Here is a 20,359-nt window from a genome sequence, read left to right on the forward strand (position 1 = left end):
AGGTAATTTTTTTTTAACTTTTTAAAAAAATATATATTTCTTTATTGATTTCAGAGAGGAAGGGAGAAGGAGAGAGAATCATTGATCGGCTGCCTCCTGCACACCCCCTACTGGGGATCGAGCCTGCAACCCAGGCATGTGCCCTTGGCCGGAATTGAACCTGGGACCCTTCAGTCCACAGGCCGACGCTCCATCCACTGAGCCAAGCCGGCTAGGGCGGTAATTTTTTTTTTTCTTCATTTATAAGAGCCCCTTACATAATATGGAAATGATTCCTGGGTATGAAAAAAACCCTAACTATTTGAATGGGTCTTTCTTTTCTTCAAAGGATTTCTAGCTGGTTGTTTAGATATTGGAAAGTTCAGTTCATTCTTTTGGGTCTTCTATATAGAAAACCATGCCACCAGCAGGTAACATTATTAGGTTTAATGGTTTCTGATGTATTCCTGCCAAAAATGCCAATCAGAAATTATAAGGAAACATCACACAGACCCAAACTCAGCCTCCACAGAATGACTGGCCTGGGCTCTTTAAAAATGCAATATTATGAAAGGCAAAGACACACCGAGGAAAGTTCCGGATTAAAGCAGATGACAGCGACTTGACAAATAGCGTGTGAGCCAAAATACTCTTTTGTTATAAAGGGCATTATCAGAACAATTGGCGAAATCTGTTTGAGGCTTGCAGATTAGATAACAGTCTTTTATTAATGTCCATTTCCTGATTTTCATAGTTGTGCCACGCTGATGTGAGAGAATGTCTTTGTTTTTAGGAAACGCAAACTCAAATATTTATGGGTAAAGAGACATAATTTCTGCAAGTTTTTCATAAAGGTAGAAAGGGAGAGAGGAAGGGAGGGAGGGAGAAAGGAGAGGAGAAGAAGGAGAAGAGGAGGAGGAGAAGGAGGAGGAAGAGGAGGAGGAAGAAGAGGAGGAGGGGGAGGAGGAGGAGGAGGAGGAGGAGGAGGAGGACAGCAAAGCTGGTCAAAGTTAACATCTGTGGAGTCTGGGTAAAGAGTGCCCAGGGGTAATTTGTACTCATCTTCCAATTTTTCTGTAAGTCTTACGTTATGTCAAATATAAAGGTAAAAGACAAAAAATAATATGAAATTGCACCACATAAAATAGTTATTTCAATTATTTTTGACCTTATATAAACAGTGCTTGCAAATGATTCAACCTACACGTTCCCTTTCTCTGTTCTAATATTTATATCTCTTGTTTTTCTTGTCTAATTGCATGGTTAGTACCGCCAAACAATATTAAGCACTTGATAGTGGTTCTCTTTACCTTGTCCCTGAATGTGATGGCCCTTTCGGAACTTTTCTCATTTGATCCTTTAGTATGGTGAATTTTATGGATAAACTTCGGAATAGTGACCCTCCCTGCACCTCAGGCATAAGTCACCTTTGATGGGACATATTTTAAAAAGTGTTGCTCGGCTTTCTTTGCTAAAATATCATTTGGGAGTTTCGTACCATCCTTACAGGAAGAGGGGCCTGCCGTTTTCTTATTGTGCTGCCTTTGTCAGTTTTTGGTGTCGAAGAGAAGCCCGCTCCCCAAACATGATTCCAATCACTCATTTCACAAAGTAAACCGAGGCCCGGGGGGAGAAGTGACCTGTTCAGGCCACTCCCAAGCCAGGCCGGATCTTAAGTCCCCGTGTCGGTGGGAGGAGGGCAACGCTATCGTTAGAGGGGACGTAAGTCCCAGATCAGCAGAACCTGCTCCTCGTCTGCAGAATAAGCTCGAGATGGTCGGGGATAGAGGATGGAGTCGCCTTCGTTTCCGTTCAGAGCGGTTGGTCTTAAGCTGGGCGTTGATGGAGACGGACTGGGCATCTCATCCAGCGTGGGCACCGCGAAGCGTGCGCCCAGGACCGGGCAGTGTCTGCCCTCCTGGCTGGAGCCCGCGTCCTGCACGGGGCTGACTCACCCGTGTGTGCGCTGCGCCGGCCGCCGGCAGCCCCCGGAGGGTGTGGGGCGGGAGCGCGAGCGGGGCCGGGGGCTGGGCCGGTGTCGGGACCCCGAGCGGGGCCGGGGGTGCGGCAGTCTTCGCTGGGGGTCCATCTCGGCTTCCAGGACTTTACTGCCGGGAAGGAGGAGGGACCGGTGAGAACGTGGACCCGGGTCCCCAGGGACCCCCCAGCACTCTTCCTCCTCCCTGGGAACCCCAACCCTCAGGGTCCTAATCCTTTCCCCACCCCCGGCCATGCCCGGGACCCCTCCCCCGAAGCCCGGCTCCAGATCCCCGCCCCTCCCTCGATACTTCTTTTCCTTGCACCCTCCCATCACCCTCCCAGGCCCCCCACCCCCCATATGCGTCCGACCCAAAGAACCCAGGCCTCCAGCGTGCCGCCCCCAACCTGGGGATCCCCTCTCCCAACGTGCCCACCCCGCTCCCCACCCCGCTCCCCACCCCAGGTTCCAACTGCAGGGCCCCGACTCGGGTTCTCCCAAGGCCCCGCCCCCCTCCTGTCACTCACACGCGCTCGCGCAGAGCCGCCTCCCGGGCCGCGCAGGCTCCGCCCTCGGCCTCGGCTGCGCGTGCGCGCCGCTGCTCCTCCTCCAGCAGCCGCTTGGACTCGGCGGCCGCGGCCTCCCATCGCGCCAGGGCCTCTGCGGGCGCAGCGGGCGCGGTCAGGCGGGAGACCAGGATCCCGACCCTGCGCGTGCCGGCGGCGGAGTGTATCGTCTGCCTATTATTGTTTGCGTGCTTTGCTTTGTTTAAGTTCGTGTGCGGTTTACATGGCCTTTACGTGCCACTTGAAGTTTTCATAGCTTTGCGCTGCTTTTGGAAGTTGTTGACATGTTTTGTTGCATTTGCGTATTTGTGACCGTTGCATGTCGTGTGCATTCCTTTCATAAGTTTTCGCGTTCCTTGGCATGTTGTTTGCATTACGTTTCCACCCGTGCTTGTCGTTTGCGTAACTAGGAAACTAGGCTCCTCCCACCTCTAGCCCCGCTCAGCACCCATTCGCCCCAACACACCTGTCAGCGCCCCGTTCTCGGCCCCCATCTGAGTCCCCTGGGCCTTGGCCTCGTCCATCTCAGTCTTCAGTGTCTTCAGTTGGGTCTGAAGCCGGCTCTGCAGAGTGGAGGGGACGTGAGGGGGGAATCCTGGGAGGGCAGAAGGAGTGAATTGGCCCTGCTCTTCCTAGGGGAGGCTGAGATGACTCTGATGTTCCCTGAGCGTTGTTGGAATGTCCTTTGGGGTCCTGAAGTCTGGAATACCGCGTGGTGACAGCTGCCTGCCTGGAGGGAGGTCTCCTCCTAGGTCCACCGCCCCCCAAGCCATGGGGATGTGGAAAGGGTTTGGCTCTGCAGTCAGACTGTGGTTTCAATCCCAGCTACATCTAGACTTGCCAACTGGGGTTTAAAACCAACACAAGCCCATTTGGTTGTTGGTAGTGATTGCATTTGTGGGTAGTTTGTCACCTCTCAGACATTCTGCAAAGCAACTAGCCTGGCCTTAGAGCAACGGTTCTCAACCTGTGGGTCGCGACCCTTTTGGGGGGTCGAACGACCCTTTCACAGGGGTTGCCTAAGACCATCGGAAAACACATATGTAATTACATATTGTTTTTGTGATTAATCACTATGCTTTAATTATGTTCAATTTGTAAATATTTTCAACAATGAAAATACATCCTGCATATCAGATATTTACATCACGATTCATAACAGTAGCAAAATTACAGTTATGAAGTAGCAACGAAAATAATTTTATGGTTGGGGATCACCACAACATGAGGAACTGTATTAAAGGGTCTCGGCATTAGGAAGGTTGAGAACCACTGCCTTAGAGCATCTTCCATTGGGAGGCAAAGTCAGAATTTGAACCAAGGGCAGGCTGCTCGTAACCTTGGCTGTCCCACACCCTTCCCTTACTAGTAAGTAGGCAGGAAGAGGGTAAGGGGTCTGTTTTGAATTTTAAAATTCACACACAGCACAACCTCTGCTGGGCCCGGTACACAGAAGCACACAGTAGTTAATAAATATGAATCGTTGGGACTTTGAGGATGGGCATGGTTCTTGTGAGGCCCAGGGTTGGGAAAGGTTAAGAGAGTGTGAAGGAGGCGGCCAGAGAAAAAGGGAGGACCTGGCTGGTACCTCCTCCAAGAAGCTAACTTTAGCCTCCTAATTACAGGTGACATGAATGTCCTTTTCCCAAAATAGGGCTGGGACACTGGCTCGGGGGGGAAAGGGGCTGTTGAGTGGGCACTTGGGGGAAAGGATAAAGGAGGTCGTCCCCAGGTGGGCTCAGGGCTCTGGGGCTTCTCTATCCACTGCTGTTTCTCTGGCAAGTAGCAGAGGACAGTGGGGCCTTCTGGATCAGAGGTGTAATAAAGGTGACTGACATGGTGGGAGCTGGCATTATGGTGCTGTTCTCATTCTCATGGAAGAATTGGGGAAATGCCTTGGCCAGTGTGGCTCAGTGGGGTGGGCGTCCTCCTGTGCACCGAGGGGTTGCTGGTTTGATTTCTGGTCAGGGCACATCTCCAGGCTGGGGGTTCAATCTCCGATAGGGGGCATGCAGGAGACAGCGATGTTGGGCTCTCACACAATGTTTCTCTCTCCCTTCCTCTCTCTTTAAAAATCAGTAAAAGAAATCTTAAAAAAAAGAATTGGGGAAACTGCCCTAGCCGGTTTGGCTCAGTGGATAGAGGATCGGCCTGCAGACCAAAGGGTCGCGGGTTCAATTCCGGTCAAGTGTTGCAGGCTCCTCCCTGGCCTGGACCCTGGTCAGAGCTCTTGCAGGAGGCAACCAATCGATGTGTTTCTCTCACATGGATGTTTCTCTCTGTCTTTCCCTCTCTCTTCCACTCTCCCTAAAAATCAATGGAAAAAGATCCTCGGGTGAGGATTAACAACAACAAAAGAACTGGGGAAACCAAGGCACAAGGGGGCGTGTGTGTGTGTGTGTGTGTGTGTGTGCACACACGCGGTCCCCCCCTCCCCCCTGCGCAGACCCTCTTCCCTCCCACATTCTGGATGCCCCAGGCCCCAACACTGCCCACCTACCTGGCGGCCCTCACAGGCCCTTAGAGCCTCCTCCAGCTCTCGATGGACGCCCTTGGCCTGGTCCAGCTGCCTGGCCAGAGCCTCCTCGCGTTGGGCAGCCTCTGCCAGCTGTCGCTTCAGCTCCTGGACCTCCAGCGTGGGGTCCCCGGGGGGCACCGTGGCGTTGACTCCCAGCTCCAGCTCTGGGCAGTGAGAGGCCCTGGAGGTGGCGGCAGCCAGATTCCAGGCCAGGAGGGCTGCCCCGGCTGCAGCCGCCGCCAGGAACACAGCAGCCCCGCACAGGGCGAGAACTCGCCAAGCGTACCCCGGCTCCGGCCCAGGCTCGGCCATGCTGCTGTCCACAGCTCTGGCCTGGAGACGGCCACGAGCATTTAATTGGCACCTTAGGACGCCAGGGACACCCACGGGTCCGCCCAGCCAGGGCGTGTTCCCTAAATCCTTTGGGAGGGGTTGGGTCCTCACCAGGAGCCAGACCAGGCCTGGGGTCCTGCGTTTTCCAGTCCTGCCTCTGCCTCTGCCTCTGAGTGCTCTGCTCTGAGCTTCAGTTTGCCCCTCTGTGAATTGGGGATGGCAGTAGGTCCTTAGGGCTTAGTGACAATCACTTGGGCACATCCAGGCACAGGGGCTCCTTGGCAATGTGCCAGGGGCATATTGTCCCCATTCTGTTCATGGAGAAACTGAGGCTGTAAGACTAAAGGCTACTCGACTGACTGAAGTTGGCCTGGGTCAGGCTGTTGTACTTGCTTTGACCAACTCTAAGGGCCAGAGGGAAGATAGATGCCAGGGTGGACCGGCAACATCACCCTGCTTATTCTCCACTGGGTCGCCAGGGGGCGACCTTACAACGAGAATCAGATCCGGGCCAGTTCACAAAGTCCCTCTCAGAATCCAATCTCCTCCACCCTCCAGCCTTCACATCCTCCTGGCCTTCCTCCATTTTTATTTTTTTCTTTCTGTTAATCCTCAGTTGAGGATATTTTCCCATTGGTTAAAAATTATTTTTATTGATTTCAAAGAGGAAGAAAGAGGGAGAGTAAGATAGAAGCATCAATGATGAGAGCACCCCTCTTCTCCCCCGCCCCACTGGGGATGGAGCACTCAACTCGGGCATGTGCCCTTGACTGAAATTGAACCCAGGACCCTTCAGTTCACCAGCTTACGCTCTATCCAAACTGGCTAGGTCAGGTCTTCCTCCATTTTAAAAAAATTTTTTTTTTTTTTTTTTTTTTTTTTATTGATTTCAGAGAGGAGGGAAGAGGGAGAGGGAGAGAGATAAACATCATTGATGAGAGAGAATCATTGATCACCTGCCTCCTGCACATTCCATACTGGAGATCAAGCCCACAGCCCGGCCTGTGCCTTTGACTGGAATCAACGCCAGGACCCTTCAGTCCCCAGGCTGACACTCTGTCCACTGAGCCAAATCAGCTAGGGCTCTTCCTCCATTTTTATCTCCTCTTCCTCCTCCTCCCTACTCCCCCTCTTTCTTTGCCTTCTACTTTGCCTCACCCTTTACTCTTTCCCCCTTCCTCATCCATCACCCTCTTCCCCCTCCTCCTTCTCCTTCCTCTGGTGCACCTTTGATGTCCTTTCCTTCTCCTGGGCACACTCCAGGCCTCCTCAATGCTCTTCTGGCAAGCACCTTCCTGCCCCAGGGCCTTTGCATTGGCTATTCCCTGTGCCAGAGGGCCCTTATCTCCCTCTGTGACCTCTATCCCTCCTCCTTCATTCATTGGTGTATGTTCTCCCCCAGAACCCTCCCCTCCCCTCACCAACTGCCTCAGGCTCCTTTGGATGATCTCTCAGCTCTGCTGTACTTTAATGTGGTGTTTGACTGGTTCCTAGCGGTCACCCCCATCAGAGTGCATGAGCCCCTAAAAAGCAAAGCTCACATCTGCCTGGTTCCCACTGCCCCAGTCTGGGGCCTGGCACACAGTGGTTGGGCAGGAAATGAGAGCTGAGAAAACACTGTGAACTAGAATCTCAGGCTCCTGACTCCCAACCCCTGGACCCGCCTCCCTTTTATTCCACATGAAGAAATCAGAGCCCAGAGAGACCAAGCCTCAGGCCAGGAACACACAGCAGCCGCTGGTCACTGCCAGATTCCTGTGGGACTTGGAACCCCTACAGACCTGCAGGACATGAGTCCTGACTTCTCAACCCCTGGCTCAGTTGGCCACAGCCAGGAGGGGAAGTGTGCATTTTTAGGAAGGAGAAAAGTTAGTAATTGGGCCATTGTGTCGGAGTTCGGGGGATGCGGGGAGGGAGACACTGAACAGGTCACATTCATCTTGTTAGGCTTTGGGGCGGCCACACTCCCCAGCTGGGAGTGGGAGTGGAGGAGGGGAGGTGGCGAAGTGATGAGGTCATGTGGTCCGTGGAAGGGTTTTCTTCCTGGAAATCAAGGGAACATGCTGAAGTCAAGGGTTCAATCGCCTGAGCAGCTGAGAGCCCTGAGCAAGTGCAGAGACTTCTCTGGACCTGTTTCCTCATTTGCTACATGAGGTTGGTGGGGAGTGAAATGACTCAGTCATAGCAAAGGGGCCTCGGGGGCTCCCACTGAGCCCTCCTGCAGGCTGGGGACACAGAAGGGGGAGGGGTGCCCCAGCCTGGGCCTCTCCAGCAGAGGTTCTCACAGCATATGATTCTGACCCCCAGGGGACACTTGATAATATCTGAAGGCAGTTCCTGTCACAACCTGGGGGTAGGAGGGTCTGGCACCTGGTGGGGGGAGGCCAGGGATACCATGACCTCCTACCCATTCAGGGCAGCCCCCACCAGGGAGGGCACTCCAGCTCAAATGCCAACAGTGCAGAGGTAGAGATACCTGCCCTAGAATGTCAGAGTGAGGCAGGAAGGAAATTGACAAGGTCCCTGCACAGAGAAATGGTCTGGGAGGGTGGGGAGTTGTCAGCAGGGGAAGGGAGGGGACAGAAGGGCCAGGGGAGCCTGTGGCAGGGATGTGTTTGGGGGTCCCTGGGTGGTTGACCACCTCATCTGGGGACTGCGGGACCTGAGGGCAGTGCAGAATTTCGGGCAGACACAGGGGTCCTGACCCCAGTGCCATGCACAGGAAGTTTCATGGACAATAGTCAGGATTCCAGGAGAAGTTGGAGGGAGTAAGATAACAGAGAGGAAGGAATTAGGGGGCATGTGAGGATCCAGGAGAGTGGGTGAAGGGTCTCCCGGGATGGAGGCCTCCATTTTGGAGAAGCAGACTCTCTGGAGGTGGGGCTCTGCAGGATGAGTAAGAATTTGGGGGATGGAGGAAGGAGGTACATTGTGACTAATGCCTGGCCTGGGTGTGTCTGCAGATCCAGGTGTGAATCCCAGCCCCACACTTTCTGCTTTTATTTTTTTAAATGGATTTTTCTTTTTATTGATTGATTGATTTTAGAGAGGGAGGGAGGGAAACATCATTTTTGTTATGCCCAGATTTCAAGATCCCCAATAGACCAACAGGGAGCCATCCAAATCCGATGCAAAAAGCAAAGAGTCTTTTATTATTATTACAGACCCGGGTCTGGCTCCCAGCCTCTACCAACCCAATGGCGAGACAAGAAAGCCCTCCCGTGGGAAAAAATGGGGTTTTTATAGGGGGGTGGAGTGAGGGGAGGAGAGATGACTGTGGGCCCTGCCGATTGGCCAGGTGCAAGTCGGGTCTTGTTACACAGGATGTGATCATATCCATGGTGCGCACGTCCCCTGATTGTCATTGGTTAGTTTAAAGAAATCCCGGGCGTGGCCAGCAGAGGCCTGGGCTTCTAGGAAGAAGGTACTTTCCTGAGCACATGGCTGCTGCCTCAACATGGATGATATGGGGCAAGATGGAGGGCATAGCCCTCGCCCTTTCATTTCCCCCTTTGTCTTGGAACTTGCGGCACAATCATGAGACGGACTGCATTTCTATTTCACCATTGCTAGAGGCACGTACTGGGCACACAGAACTATCAACTGAATTCATTTTTAGCTTTAATAACTTCTATTGAAATAGGATTTTCTTCTTAAAATTCCTCCATGGCTATCAAAAAGCCAAATTAAGATTAATTTATCTACTGTCCTGATGTTTGCATAAACACAACAAGAATGGTAACTGACTACCTTTGCTGGAATTTCATGGTTGAATTTTAGCAACTCCACCTGAGCCCACGCTCTAGGCTCCAAGTCTTTAGAGCTTGGACAGGGCTCTTTAAAACATGATATTCCAGCCAAAGTTTTTCATTAATAAAACCACTATTAAGAACCAGTCTTATTGAATTTATGCAAAGAAATTTATTGCCATGATTTATTTAGCATTGCCAGATTTTGGAGGAACTACATAAGGAGAAAAACATACTGATCTGCCTTGTTAATTTCTTTTTATGGATTTATAACACAACAGTAACTGTTGGCATAATTTTTTTTTATACATAACCATGCCTCAGATCTTTTATTTTAAACAGGCTTTTTCCAGCTTTACTACCCCTGATATGGGCATGGTTACACAGGCCTGCAAGACAGTATGCAGGCTGCCAACCATTAACTGTCTTTCAACAGAGACCAAAACCTGATGGGCACCTGCCCTCTTGGCAGCTAGACATCTTTTACTTTTGGGGTTCACCCCACACAGTCCCCTTCCAGGATAGCCAACATACATAGCTATAACAATATCCCTCAGTGTGGGAGACTGGACACTTGCCAGTTTTTTCCAAAGACTACTAAGGACTGTGGACCATCATCAGTCCACAGCTACAGCTACATCTAAACCTGTAAGAGAATTGAAGGTTAATACAACATATCAATACAATGAAACATAATATTGGCATCATGGCCGCTTCAGGCAGCCAAATCTTCTGCTACTAAATATGTGATACTAAAGTCTATTCCTGACCTTCCTATGAATTGTCCTTGTCTTTTTGGAGCCGTGTCCATGAAGGTGCAGGCATTATCTAAATCTATTCAATGTTACCAGGCAGGTTGAGCATGCCGTAGCTTGAGCTTGAGTGGGTTGTGTTGATCTCGATCGACGCTCCATTTGGTGATGAAGTCTTTCCAGATTACAGATGGGTCCGCTGACCTGACGTGAGTGTGATGGATCCAGGTCGCGACGCCGTCTACCTTGAGAGCGGTGGGGGTCGTCAGCACCACAGTGTAGGGACCCTTCCAACGTGGCTCAAGGGTCTCTCGGTGGTGCCTTCTGATGTAGACCCAACCTCCTGGTCTGTGTTGATGAGGAGTTGGGGTTGGGCTGGTCTCGTAGATGGCGCGGAGGCGCGGCCAAATGTCCCCGTGCGCCCTCTGGAGCCCTCTCAAGGAAAGAGATAGTTCTTGATTTTCAAATTCGGCAAGAAAGTCAGCTTTAAGGTTAGGAATGATAGGGGGTGGCCTGCCAAACATGATTTCATAGGGAGTAAAGCCCAGGGTGTAAGGGGAGTTCCTTAACGGTAAAAGGCATACGGTAGGAGAGCCACCCAGTCCCCGCCAGTCTCCATGGTTAATTTGGTAAGGGTCTCCTTTAGAGTTCTGTTCATCCTTTCTACCTGACCTGAACTCTGGGGTCTATAAGCACAATGTAATTTCCAATTTGCCCCAATAGCCCTGGTTACTACCTGCGTTACCTGTGAAATAAAGGCTGGCCCGTTGTTGGACCCTATCATAGCAGGAAAACCATACCTGGGTAAGATGTCTTCCAGCAGCTTCTTGGCCACCATCTGAGCTGTTTCATGCTTGGTTGGGTATGCCTCTACCCAGCCAGAGAAGGTGTCTATAAATACTAAAAGATATTTATAACCATACTTCCCTGGTTTAATTTCAGTGAAGTCGACCTCCCATTGTGCTCCCGGTTTGGTGCCTCTGAGCCTTGTCCCTTTTTCATTTGATCCGACCCTCACCTTGGTAAGTTGACAGGTCTTGCAGGCAGACACAACCTGATCTATCTTGGTATTCTGCTGGTGAATCTTGATCCTGGCATGTCGGATTAAGTCCTTCATTTTCCAGGTTCCCAGGTGAGTGGATCGGTGCATGTGTTCTAATACCGTGTCCCCGAGCCAGTCCGGCAGTATAAGTTTCTTGTCCGAGGTGGACCACCATCCCCTCACCTCCTGGGCAAGAGGAAGCTTCCTGATCCGCTGCAGCTCTTCCTGAGAGTACCTGGGCTGGTCTGGTAGGACTGGGTCCCTGGGGTCTGGTAGTTGTAAGGCCATAGTGGGGACCGAGATGAAGGCTGCTGCCTTGGCTGCCTGATCAGCCTTTTGGTTACCTCTTGCCCCTGGGTCATCTGCCTTCTGGTGCCCTTGGCAGTGGATAATGGCTAGCTTAGCGGGAAGCCATAAGGCCGCGAGCAGGTCGAGGATTTCCTACTTATTTTTTATTGTCCGTCCCTCTGCTGTCAATAGCCCTCTCTCCTGGTAGATTGCCCCGTGAACATGAGCTGTAGCAAATGCATGATGGCTGTCTGTGTAAATGTTAAGCTGTTTTCCAGCCCCCAGTGTCAGTGCCTTGGTGAGTGCAATGAGTTCTGCTCACTGAGCTGATGTCCCAGGGGGGCAGAGCCTCCGCCCACACGGTGTTCGTGTTGATGACCACCACTGCACCTGCGTACCTGCACCCGTTCCGCATGAAGCTGCTTCCATCCGTGAACCAGGTGGCCTCTGCATCTGGGAGGGGCCGATCGGTCAAGTCCTTCCGAAGTCCATGTACTTGCTCCAGGATTCCCGCACAGTCATGTAGTGGGGCATCTAAGTCAGGGTCAGGTAGCAGGGTAGCAGGGTTGAGGGCCCCACTGGGATGGAACCGTACTCTAGGGGGGTTGAGCAGCAAGCTTTGATAGTGGGTCATGCGAGCATTGCTCATCCACCTATCAGGAGGCTGTTTTAGGACCCCTTCAATGGCATGCGGGGTTGTGATCCAGATCTCCTGTCCCAGGGTCAGTTGTCGACATCCTTGACTAAGAGCGCGGTTGCCGCAATGATTCTTAGGCACGGTGGCCAGCCAGCGGCTACGGGATCCAGCTTTTTAGACAAATATGCTACTGGGCGACTCCAGGGGCCTAAAGCCTGGGTTAAAACCCCTTTTGCTACTCCTTTGCGCTCGTCTACAAAGTGGCGAAAGGGTTTTGTAATGTCTGGTAGGCCCAGGGCTGGAGCAGCCAAAAGAGCTTTCTTTATCTGATTAAAGGCAATTTCTTCTGTCTCAGTCCATTTAAAGGCCTTCCCCTCCTTGGTGGCTTCATATAGGGGCCTGGCGATCTCAGCAAAACTTGGTATCCAGAGGCGGCAATAGCCAGCCGATCCTAGGAATTCCCTCACCTCCCTCTGGGAGGTGGGAGCAGGGATTTTCAAGACTGTCTCTTTCCTAGCGTCTGACAACCGCCGCTGTCCGCCCTCCAGTATGTATCCCAGGTAACTCACCCTCTTTTGGCATATCTGAGCTTTCTTCGCAGAGGCCCGGTACCCTAAGGTCCCTAGGGTGGCCAGCAGATCTTTGGTCCCTTGCTCACAATCTTTGGCGGTATCGGCAGCAATCAGGATGTCATCTACGTACTGAAGGAGGGTGAGATTGGGGTGCTCTCTCCTGTACTCACCGAGGTCTTCATGCAGTGCTTCGTCGAAGATGGTGGGCGAATTCTTGAATCCTTGGGGCAATCGCGTCCAGGTTAATTGTCCACTGTAGCCTTCCTCTGGGTCGTGCCATTCGAAGGCAAACAGGGGTTGGCTTTGAGGCGCTAGCGGCAGGCTGAAAAAGGCATCCTTCAAGTCTAATACAGTATACCAGACTAGAGGGTGCCAGAGAGCTTAGGAGAGTGTATGGGTTAGGAACGGTTGGGTGTATATCCAGGACTCTTTTATTTACTTCCCGGAGGTCCTGGACTGGTTGATAGTCATTCGTGTGGGGCTTTCTGACTGGCAGGAGGGGGGTGTTTCAGGCAGATTGGCATGGAACCAGTACCCCTAGGCTTCGCAGTCTCTGGATGTGAGGCTGGATTCCCTTCCGAGCCTCCTGGGACATAGGGTACTGTTTGACTCTTATCGGGCCTTCTCCTGGTTTTAGCTCTACCAGGGTTGGGTCCCTGTGAGCGGCCAGTCCTACTCCCCCCGTCTCTGCCCAGGCTGTGGGGAATTCTTGCAGCCACCCGTCCATATTGTTCTCTACTGAGGGCGCCCCCTGGTGGAGACGATATTCACCCTCCAGTCTCAGAGTCAGAACCTGGATAGGGTAGCCTTTGCCATCAGTGACCTGAGGCCCCCCTTGTCTGAAAGTTATTTGGGCTCCAATCTTGGTTAGCAAGTCCCGTCCTAATAGGGGGTAGGGGCATTCTGGTATTGCCATGAAGGAATGGGATACCCGGCCCGTTCCTAGATCTACTGTTCTTCGGGTAGTCCATGAATACTGGCTCATGCCAGTTGCCCCTTGCACCCAGGACTTTTTATTGGCTAGCTTCCCCTGAGGTGTGCAGAGAACCGAATGTTGTGCTCCAGTGTCGACAAGGAAGTCAACAGGGGCCCCCTCCACTCTAAGAGTTACCCTGGGCTCAGGGAGGAGGTCCGAACCCCGACTCCCCTAATCACTCAGTCTTTCCAGCTCCAAGACCTCCACCCGGTCTGTCTTGTTTTCCTTCTTACCGGCCTTCTTTGGGCATTCTCGGACCCAGTGCCCTATTTCCTTGCAGTAAACACACTGGTTCCGTTGCAGCTTCTTTTTCCTGCCCCGGGCAGTCCCCTTACCTCTTTCTTGGCCATTGGCAAGCTGGCGAAGGCGGCGGGTCCGCTCCTCAGGGGACTCCGTGGTGGTGGCTAGCAGAATCTTGGCCAGGTTTTGGGTCTGCTTGTCACTGACAGCCACCATGGTGCGGGCTTGCCTATCCTCAGGGGGCTCTTGGTTATTGAACACCTTCTCTGCCACTGCCAGTAAATCCTGTAAACTCTTTTCTCCCAATCTATCTACTTTTTGTAGTTTCCTTTTTAATATCCGCGGCCAATTGGTTTACAAAGCTTATGATCACAGCTGCCTTGTTTTCAGGAGCTTCTGGATTCATGGGGGTGTAGGTGCGGTAAGCCTCCATGATCCATTCTAAAAAGGCAGCTGGAGACTCATCCCTTTCCTGTTGAACATTCCCCACCTTGGCCAAATTAGTTGGCTTCCTAGCAGCCATTCGGAGACCCCCCATTAGAGTCTGACGGTAGACCAAAAGTCTCTCCTTACCTTCTGCCGTGTTGAAATCCCATTCAGGCCTAGTTAAGGGAAAAGAGACATCTATCTGGGCCTGGTTTGTGGTTGGGTTTCCATCTACACCAGGAACCATCTTTCGGGCCTCATTGAGGATCCTTTCTCTCTCTTCCGTTGTGAACAGAACCTGTAAAAGCTGCTGACAGTTGTCCCATGTGGGCTGATGGGTGAAAAGAACAGAATTTAGCAAGTCAATAAGTCTCCCCAGCTTTTCGGAGAACTTAGGGTTCTGTGCCTTCCAGTTATAGAGGTCGCTGGTTGTGAAAGGCCAATAGTAATGGGGCTGGTTTCCATCTGCATCTGGGGGTCCAGCGGCCCATAAGGGCAGGGTCTTGATAGGGGAGTTGGGTGCTGCGACAGACAGTTCCCGCTGAGCTCTCTGCCGGGTGAGAGGCAGGCCTCCTGCCGGAACCGCGGCCACTCCGGGAACTCCGCCCCCAGCCACTCCCAGAACTCCGCCCCCAGCCATTCCCGGAACTCTGCCCCCAGCCATTCCCGGAACTGCGTCAGCTTCCCGTGACGGGGCAGGATCGAATCTCTCTGGCATCCTGTGGAAATGATACGGGGGAGGAAAAATTAACTCTTCTCCAGTTCCCCCCTGCAAAACCGGGTAGAGGGGAGCTGGAGCTGACGGCAGGGTGGCTTTCTTCTCCTCCTTCTTCTCCGCTTCCTGCAATGCTAGAATGGGTTCCGGCTCCGGAGGGCGTGGAGGTAGGAAGGGTCTAAGCCAAGATGGTGGGTTTTCCATGAGGTCCTTCCAAGTAACAATGTAAGAGAGTTGACCAGGATGTCCCTCGTTGGGTTGGGAGATGACGTCCCTAACCCGGCGGATGGTGGGGAGATCGAAATTCCCCTCCTGCGGCCACCCGACATTAAAAGTTGGCCACTCCCTGGAACAAAAAGTCTGCCACCGGTCCTTCCGGACCTCCGCACTGAGGTAGCTGGCTCTTCCCTTTACCTCTTTAAAATGATTGACCATAATGCTTAAAGGAGTAGTTTGAGTCTGTCCCATAATGTCCGTCCAGTAAGTCCACAAAATAAAACCGAAAAAACACAAACACAAACAACTAAGGGGCCCGAGAATACAGTGTTCCAACTCCATGGAAGAGAAACCAAAACAATCTTCCAACTCCATGGAAGCAAAAACCGCAAGCTAGACGATGGCTGCGCGCCAACCAGCGGGACCGACCCGCCTTGTCTCAGATTGAGGGGTTCCTACAGACCTTCCGACTCTGCGGAAGCAAAACTACATCCCTCCAGATGGAGGGTCAAGGTGTCCCCCGACTCCTCCCGCCTGTGATCCCCCAGTGCGTCCACTTAAACCGTTGCGGGCAATTACAGATTTCAGAAGTGAGCTCACACAGGACAGATACAGAAAACACAACGACACAGACACCTACCACGGTCAGTCAGACTCTTCGGATCTGGGGTCCCTTGATGGTCTTGGGGATCCCGGCGAGCCCCCAGATGTTATGCCCAGATTTCAAGATCCCCAATAGACCAACAGGGAGCCAGCCAAGTCCGATGCAAAAAGCAAAGAGTCTTTTATTATTATTACAGACCCGGGTCTGGCTCCCAGCCTCTACCGATGCAACGGCGAGACTAGAGAGCCCGCCCGTGGGAAAAAATGGGGTTTTAATAGGGGGGTGGAGTGAGGGGAGGAGAGATGACTGTGGGCCCTGCCGATTGGCCAGGTGCAAGTCGGGTCTTGTTACACAGGATGTGGTCATATCCATGGTGCGCACATCCCCTGATTGTCATTGGTTAGTTTAAAGAAATCCCGGGCGTGGCCAGCAGAGGCCTGGGCTTCTGGGAAGAAGGTACTTTCCTGAGCACATGGCTGCTGCCCCAACATGGAGGATACGGGGCAAGATGGAGGGCATAGCCCTCGCCCTTTCAATTTTGGTGTGTCACTTATTCATGTTCTCTCTGATTGATCCTTGTCGGTGCCTTTACTGAGGATTGAACTGTGACCTTGGCATGGCTGGAGGACACTCCCACCAACTGAGCTACCAAGCCAGGGCTTAACTGATTTTTAGAGAGAGAGGAGGGAAGAGGGGAAGGGAAAGGGAAAGAGAGAAACATCTATGTGAGAGCAAAACACTGATTGGCTGAATCCTGCAATCCCCAACCCGGGAAGGAGCCTGCAACCCGGGCATGGGCCTTGACTAGGAATTGAACTGGCAACCTTTTGGTGCTTGGGAAGATGCACAACCAACTGAGCCACACCCACTGGGGCCAGCCCTGCACTTTCCATGGGAGGGGATGGGGAACCAAGACAAGATGTCCTTCTCCTCACAACCTCGTTTCCATGGAAAGGAATGGGGAACAAGAGCCTCAGGAGCTGGGTGAGGAGATAAGACTAGAATGCTGAGCACTGAGTAGCACTGATGGGGGTGGGGAAGGGTGGACAGTCCTTTAGGGTGAATCCATCAGAAAAGAGGGCTGGGTAGGCAGTGGGGTGGTACCTGACCAAACCCTGTGGGCTTCTGGGAACATTCTGGAGCAAGGAGACTGGGTGTAGACATCACGGGGTCCCAGATGCTTGGGACTGACACAGTGATCCTCCAGGAACTACAGAGTAAGTTCCTTCCCCCAAAGGGGATGCTTATTTTGTGGAACCCAAAGACCCTAGAAGAAGTTACCTTCCCGAAACCATGACAGCAAAGAACAGATGCCCCCTCCCACTTGATCACCTGTCTGGATTGGCGGCGGCGGTGGTGGTGGTGGTGGTGGGGGCAGATGGCAGATTTGGGCCAACTGTGATGCTTCCCCACCTCTAAGGCTGCCCCATGAACCACCCCCTGCTACCTGGCCCCTGGCCTCCTCCTCACCGTCCCCTCCCCACAGCCATGTGCCCCTGAGAACTGGCCAGGTCAGGGAAACCCAGAGGGAAACAGGCGAGTCCAGGTTGTGGCCTAAGAGACAACAAGGCCAAGTCAGACAGAACTCGCCCAACCCCTCCATGAGCCTCACCCACTCCTGCCTGGACACCTCCCTCTGAACCCGACACAGATGGGCCTGGGTGCCTGTCACTCCTTGAGTCAATTATTAAGCAGAGACAGGGTTGAATTTTATGAACGTTTATTGGGATGGATTGCCAACCGATCTGGGACCAGGTTGTTATCTTTCCAAGATGACAGGAAACTCTCAGAAAAGGAGCCTGGACTGCATTCTGAGGTTAATCCCCAAGTCCCTGGGCCTGCAACTCTCAGCCTGGTTAGAATGCGCTTTCCCTAATCGTAAGAGAACAGTCACAGTTAACAGATAGGGTTAATAGGATAACATAGCTGGTCCCCACTGTTCTATTTCTGCCCCACAGCTCCTCACTGCGATTCCTCTCTCTCCAGAGCCCAGCCCCCTCCCCGCAGGCAGGCCACCACCCCAGACCCTGACTGTCCCTAACTCCTCCCATTCCTCTCCAGCCCCCTCCTCAGGCCAGCAGAGCCAGGAGGCTCAGGGGCAGGAGCACTGTGGCTAAGGAGAGACTGAGGGTGATTCCGGATTTGGGGAGGCCATTGGCGTTGGTGGGGCTCTTGCCGGAGACCATGGCCTCATTCTCTTTTCTGAGGTGGAGATGGGGACAACTCCCGCAGCTCTGCGAATATGTCCCAAAGCTCCTGTTTCAATGTCTTGATCTCCTCTAAGGAGGGACAGAGTGCGTCCGCACCCCGTAGCCACGCCCCTCAACTGGCCCCACCCCCGGACAGGACCTGTCGCCATTTGAGCAAGTGCACCTTGGAAGTGTGTCATGCCCGCCCTTCCTACTTCCTCTGGCTTTGGTCCTGTCCCTCTAGCCCGACCCCAATCCTGAGGCCCTCCCCCTCCCTCCTCTTCAATACCTGAACTGCTCCTGCAAACTCCCTGACTGCAACCGGGCCTGTGTTTTTCTCACCTTGAAGCTTCTGCACCAGCTCCTGTTGCTTGTCACCCCCAGCCTTCTCCTCTTTCAGGGAAATCTTCAGGGTCTCCTGGGATGCCGGGTAGAGTAAGGGTGTTGCAAACTGGGGTTCTTGTCCCTGTTGGGGTTGGCTGCTGTCCAGGGCCCTGACTCCCTCTCCAGGCCCTGGAGTCAGAGGGCTCAGGCCCAAACCCCTTTCAGAATTCCTTCTAACCCTTTCTGAACCTGAGTCACCCTGAAGAATGGCCACAGCCTCCCACCCTCCCAGGGTGTGATCCTCTAAATGGGAGTTTCAAGTCCCCCCTTCCTAGGAATTGGAGGCTCTCTTGGCCCAAAGCCTCGGAAAAATGTCCAGATCCCCTGGGCTATTGTCCAAGAAGAGTTAGACGTCCCCTGAAATCCAGAAAACTGTGGGATTTCTGAACCCAAGTTGGATGTCCAATGGGACTTTCAAGGACCCCCACATCAAGACCCCAGTTAAAATGCTGTCTCTCAGGAATGCAGTGGAAGTATCAAGAGTCCCTGCCTTGCCCTGGCCAGGTAGCTCAGTTGGTTAGATTGTCATCCCAATATGCTGAGGTTGTGGGATCTATTCCTGGTCAGGGCACATACTGAGAATCAACCAATGAATGCATCCATGAGTGGAACAACAATCAATGTTCCTCTTTCTCTCTCCCTCTCTCTCTAAATCAACAAATAAAAACAACAACAACAACAACAACAAAAAGCCTCTGCCTTCTTCAGAGTCTGGTGGGGTCCCCATCCCAACCCCCAGAGGGGATTTCTGCTTCCCTAAGACTGTGCCCAGGGGGAGTTCCCAGTTGCCCTAGACCAATGTCCTGGAGTTTGGAGATTCATCCACATCCTACTGGGAATACTGAGACCCCTTATTGGGTGGTCTGGGGTCCCACACTGACACCCCAGAGGGAGTTTAGAGCTACCCAAAACCCTGGTGGGGAAATTCAGGCAGGGGCCTAGGGGCAGTTTCAAGGTCTATCTGGATCTCCACCTAGACCCTGGGGGTCCCCTAGCACCCAGACCCTGGGAGTCCCCCAAGCACAGTGCCTTCTGTAGGAGGGGCAGTGATTTACCACAGTCTGATTGCAAGTGGCAGCTTGGGCCTCAGTTCCCCGCAAGACTTCCTGGGCCTGGGTCAGCTCCTGCTCCAGGAGGTGGGTGATGTTTCGACATTCCTGCTCAGCCGGGAGGCCATCCTTGCAAGCTGGGCTATTGGCCTGGACAGCAAAAACGCCCATTGCCACAGACAGACCGACCACCACTACCAGCAGGATCCCTACAATCCCTTTCCGTACTGGGAGCTTGCGGCCCCCATCTTCTTGGGGTACTCATCCATGAGCACAGGGGGTGGCAGTAAAAAGTTGGTGCCATCCAGGGAGATGCAGTGGAGCCTGGTTGGGAGTCTGGAAAGAAAGCTAGAACTTTCTACGTGTTGGATCTGCCCCTTTATTGGCATGGGATCTATGCTGACCAATGAAAGGTTCCAAAACTGGACATCTGCAGGAAGAGGACAGTTTAGCTTTCACTTTCATTTCCCAGAAATGAGGTGTATCAGGAGATGGGTGAGGAGATAAGACTAGAATGCTGAGCACTGAGTGAGCAGTGTTGGGGGTGGGGAAGGGTGGACAGTCCTTTAGGGTGAATCCATCAGAAAAGAGGGCTGGGTAGGCAGTGGGGTGGTACCTGACCAAACCCTGTGGGCTTCTGGGAACATTCTGGAGCAAGGAGGCTGGTGTAGACATCAAGGGGTCCCAGGTGCTTGGGACTGACACAGTGATCCTCCAGGAACTACAGAGTAAGTTCCTTCCCCAAAGGGGATGCTTATTTTGTGGAACCCCAAGACCCCAGAAGAAGTTACCTTCCCGAAACCATGACAGCAAAGAACAGATGCCTCCTCCCACCTCATGACCTGCCTGGCTTGGAGGTGGGGGGTGGGAGGCGGACGGCCTTGGGCCAACTTTGATGCTTCCCCACCTCTAAGGCTGCTCCATGAACCACCCCCTGCCACCTGCCCCCCGCCCCCCCCCCCAACCGTCCCCTCCCCACAGCCATGTGCCCCTCAGAACTGCCAGGTCAGGGAAACCCAGAGGGAAACAGGCGAGTCCAGGTGGTGGCCTAAGAGACAACAAGGCTGAGTCAGACAGAACTTGCCCCAACCCCTCCATGAGCCTCACCCCACTCCTGCCTGGACACCTCCCTCTGAACCCGACACA

At 53.0% G+C, this 20,359-nt stretch overlaps 1 protein-coding gene and 1 pseudogene across 1 annotated transcript; both read right to left on the bottom strand.

Annotated features, from left to right (window-relative positions):
- Positions 1–433: 433 nt before the first annotated feature.
- Positions 434–5,353, bottom strand: CCDC194 (coiled-coil domain containing 194). Its single transcript, XM_070414048.1, has 4 exons — positions 5,024–5,353; positions 2,990–3,086; positions 2,485–2,617; positions 434–2,087 (listed from the first exon to the last, which is right to left on the bottom strand). Exons 1-4 carry the CDS (start codon positions 5,351–5,353, stop codon positions 1,931–1,933), a joined length of 717 nt encoding a protein of 238 aa, XP_070270149.1. The 3' UTR covers positions 434–1,930.
- Positions 5,354–17,660: 12,307 nt separating this feature from the next.
- LOC139011107 (bone marrow stromal antigen 2-like) lies at positions 17,661–19,482 on the bottom strand (annotated as a pseudogene).
- Between the last annotated feature and the right edge of the window lie 877 nt (positions 19,483–20,359).

This window comes from Myotis yumanensis, unplaced genomic scaffold (genome assembly GCF_028538775.1).
Source record: "Myotis yumanensis isolate MYYU_CA2020_CCGP unplaced genomic scaffold, mMyoYum1.0.hap1 SCAF_5, whole genome shotgun sequence".
Lineage (NCBI taxonomy): Eukaryota > Metazoa > Chordata > Mammalia > Chiroptera > Vespertilionidae > Myotis > Myotis yumanensis.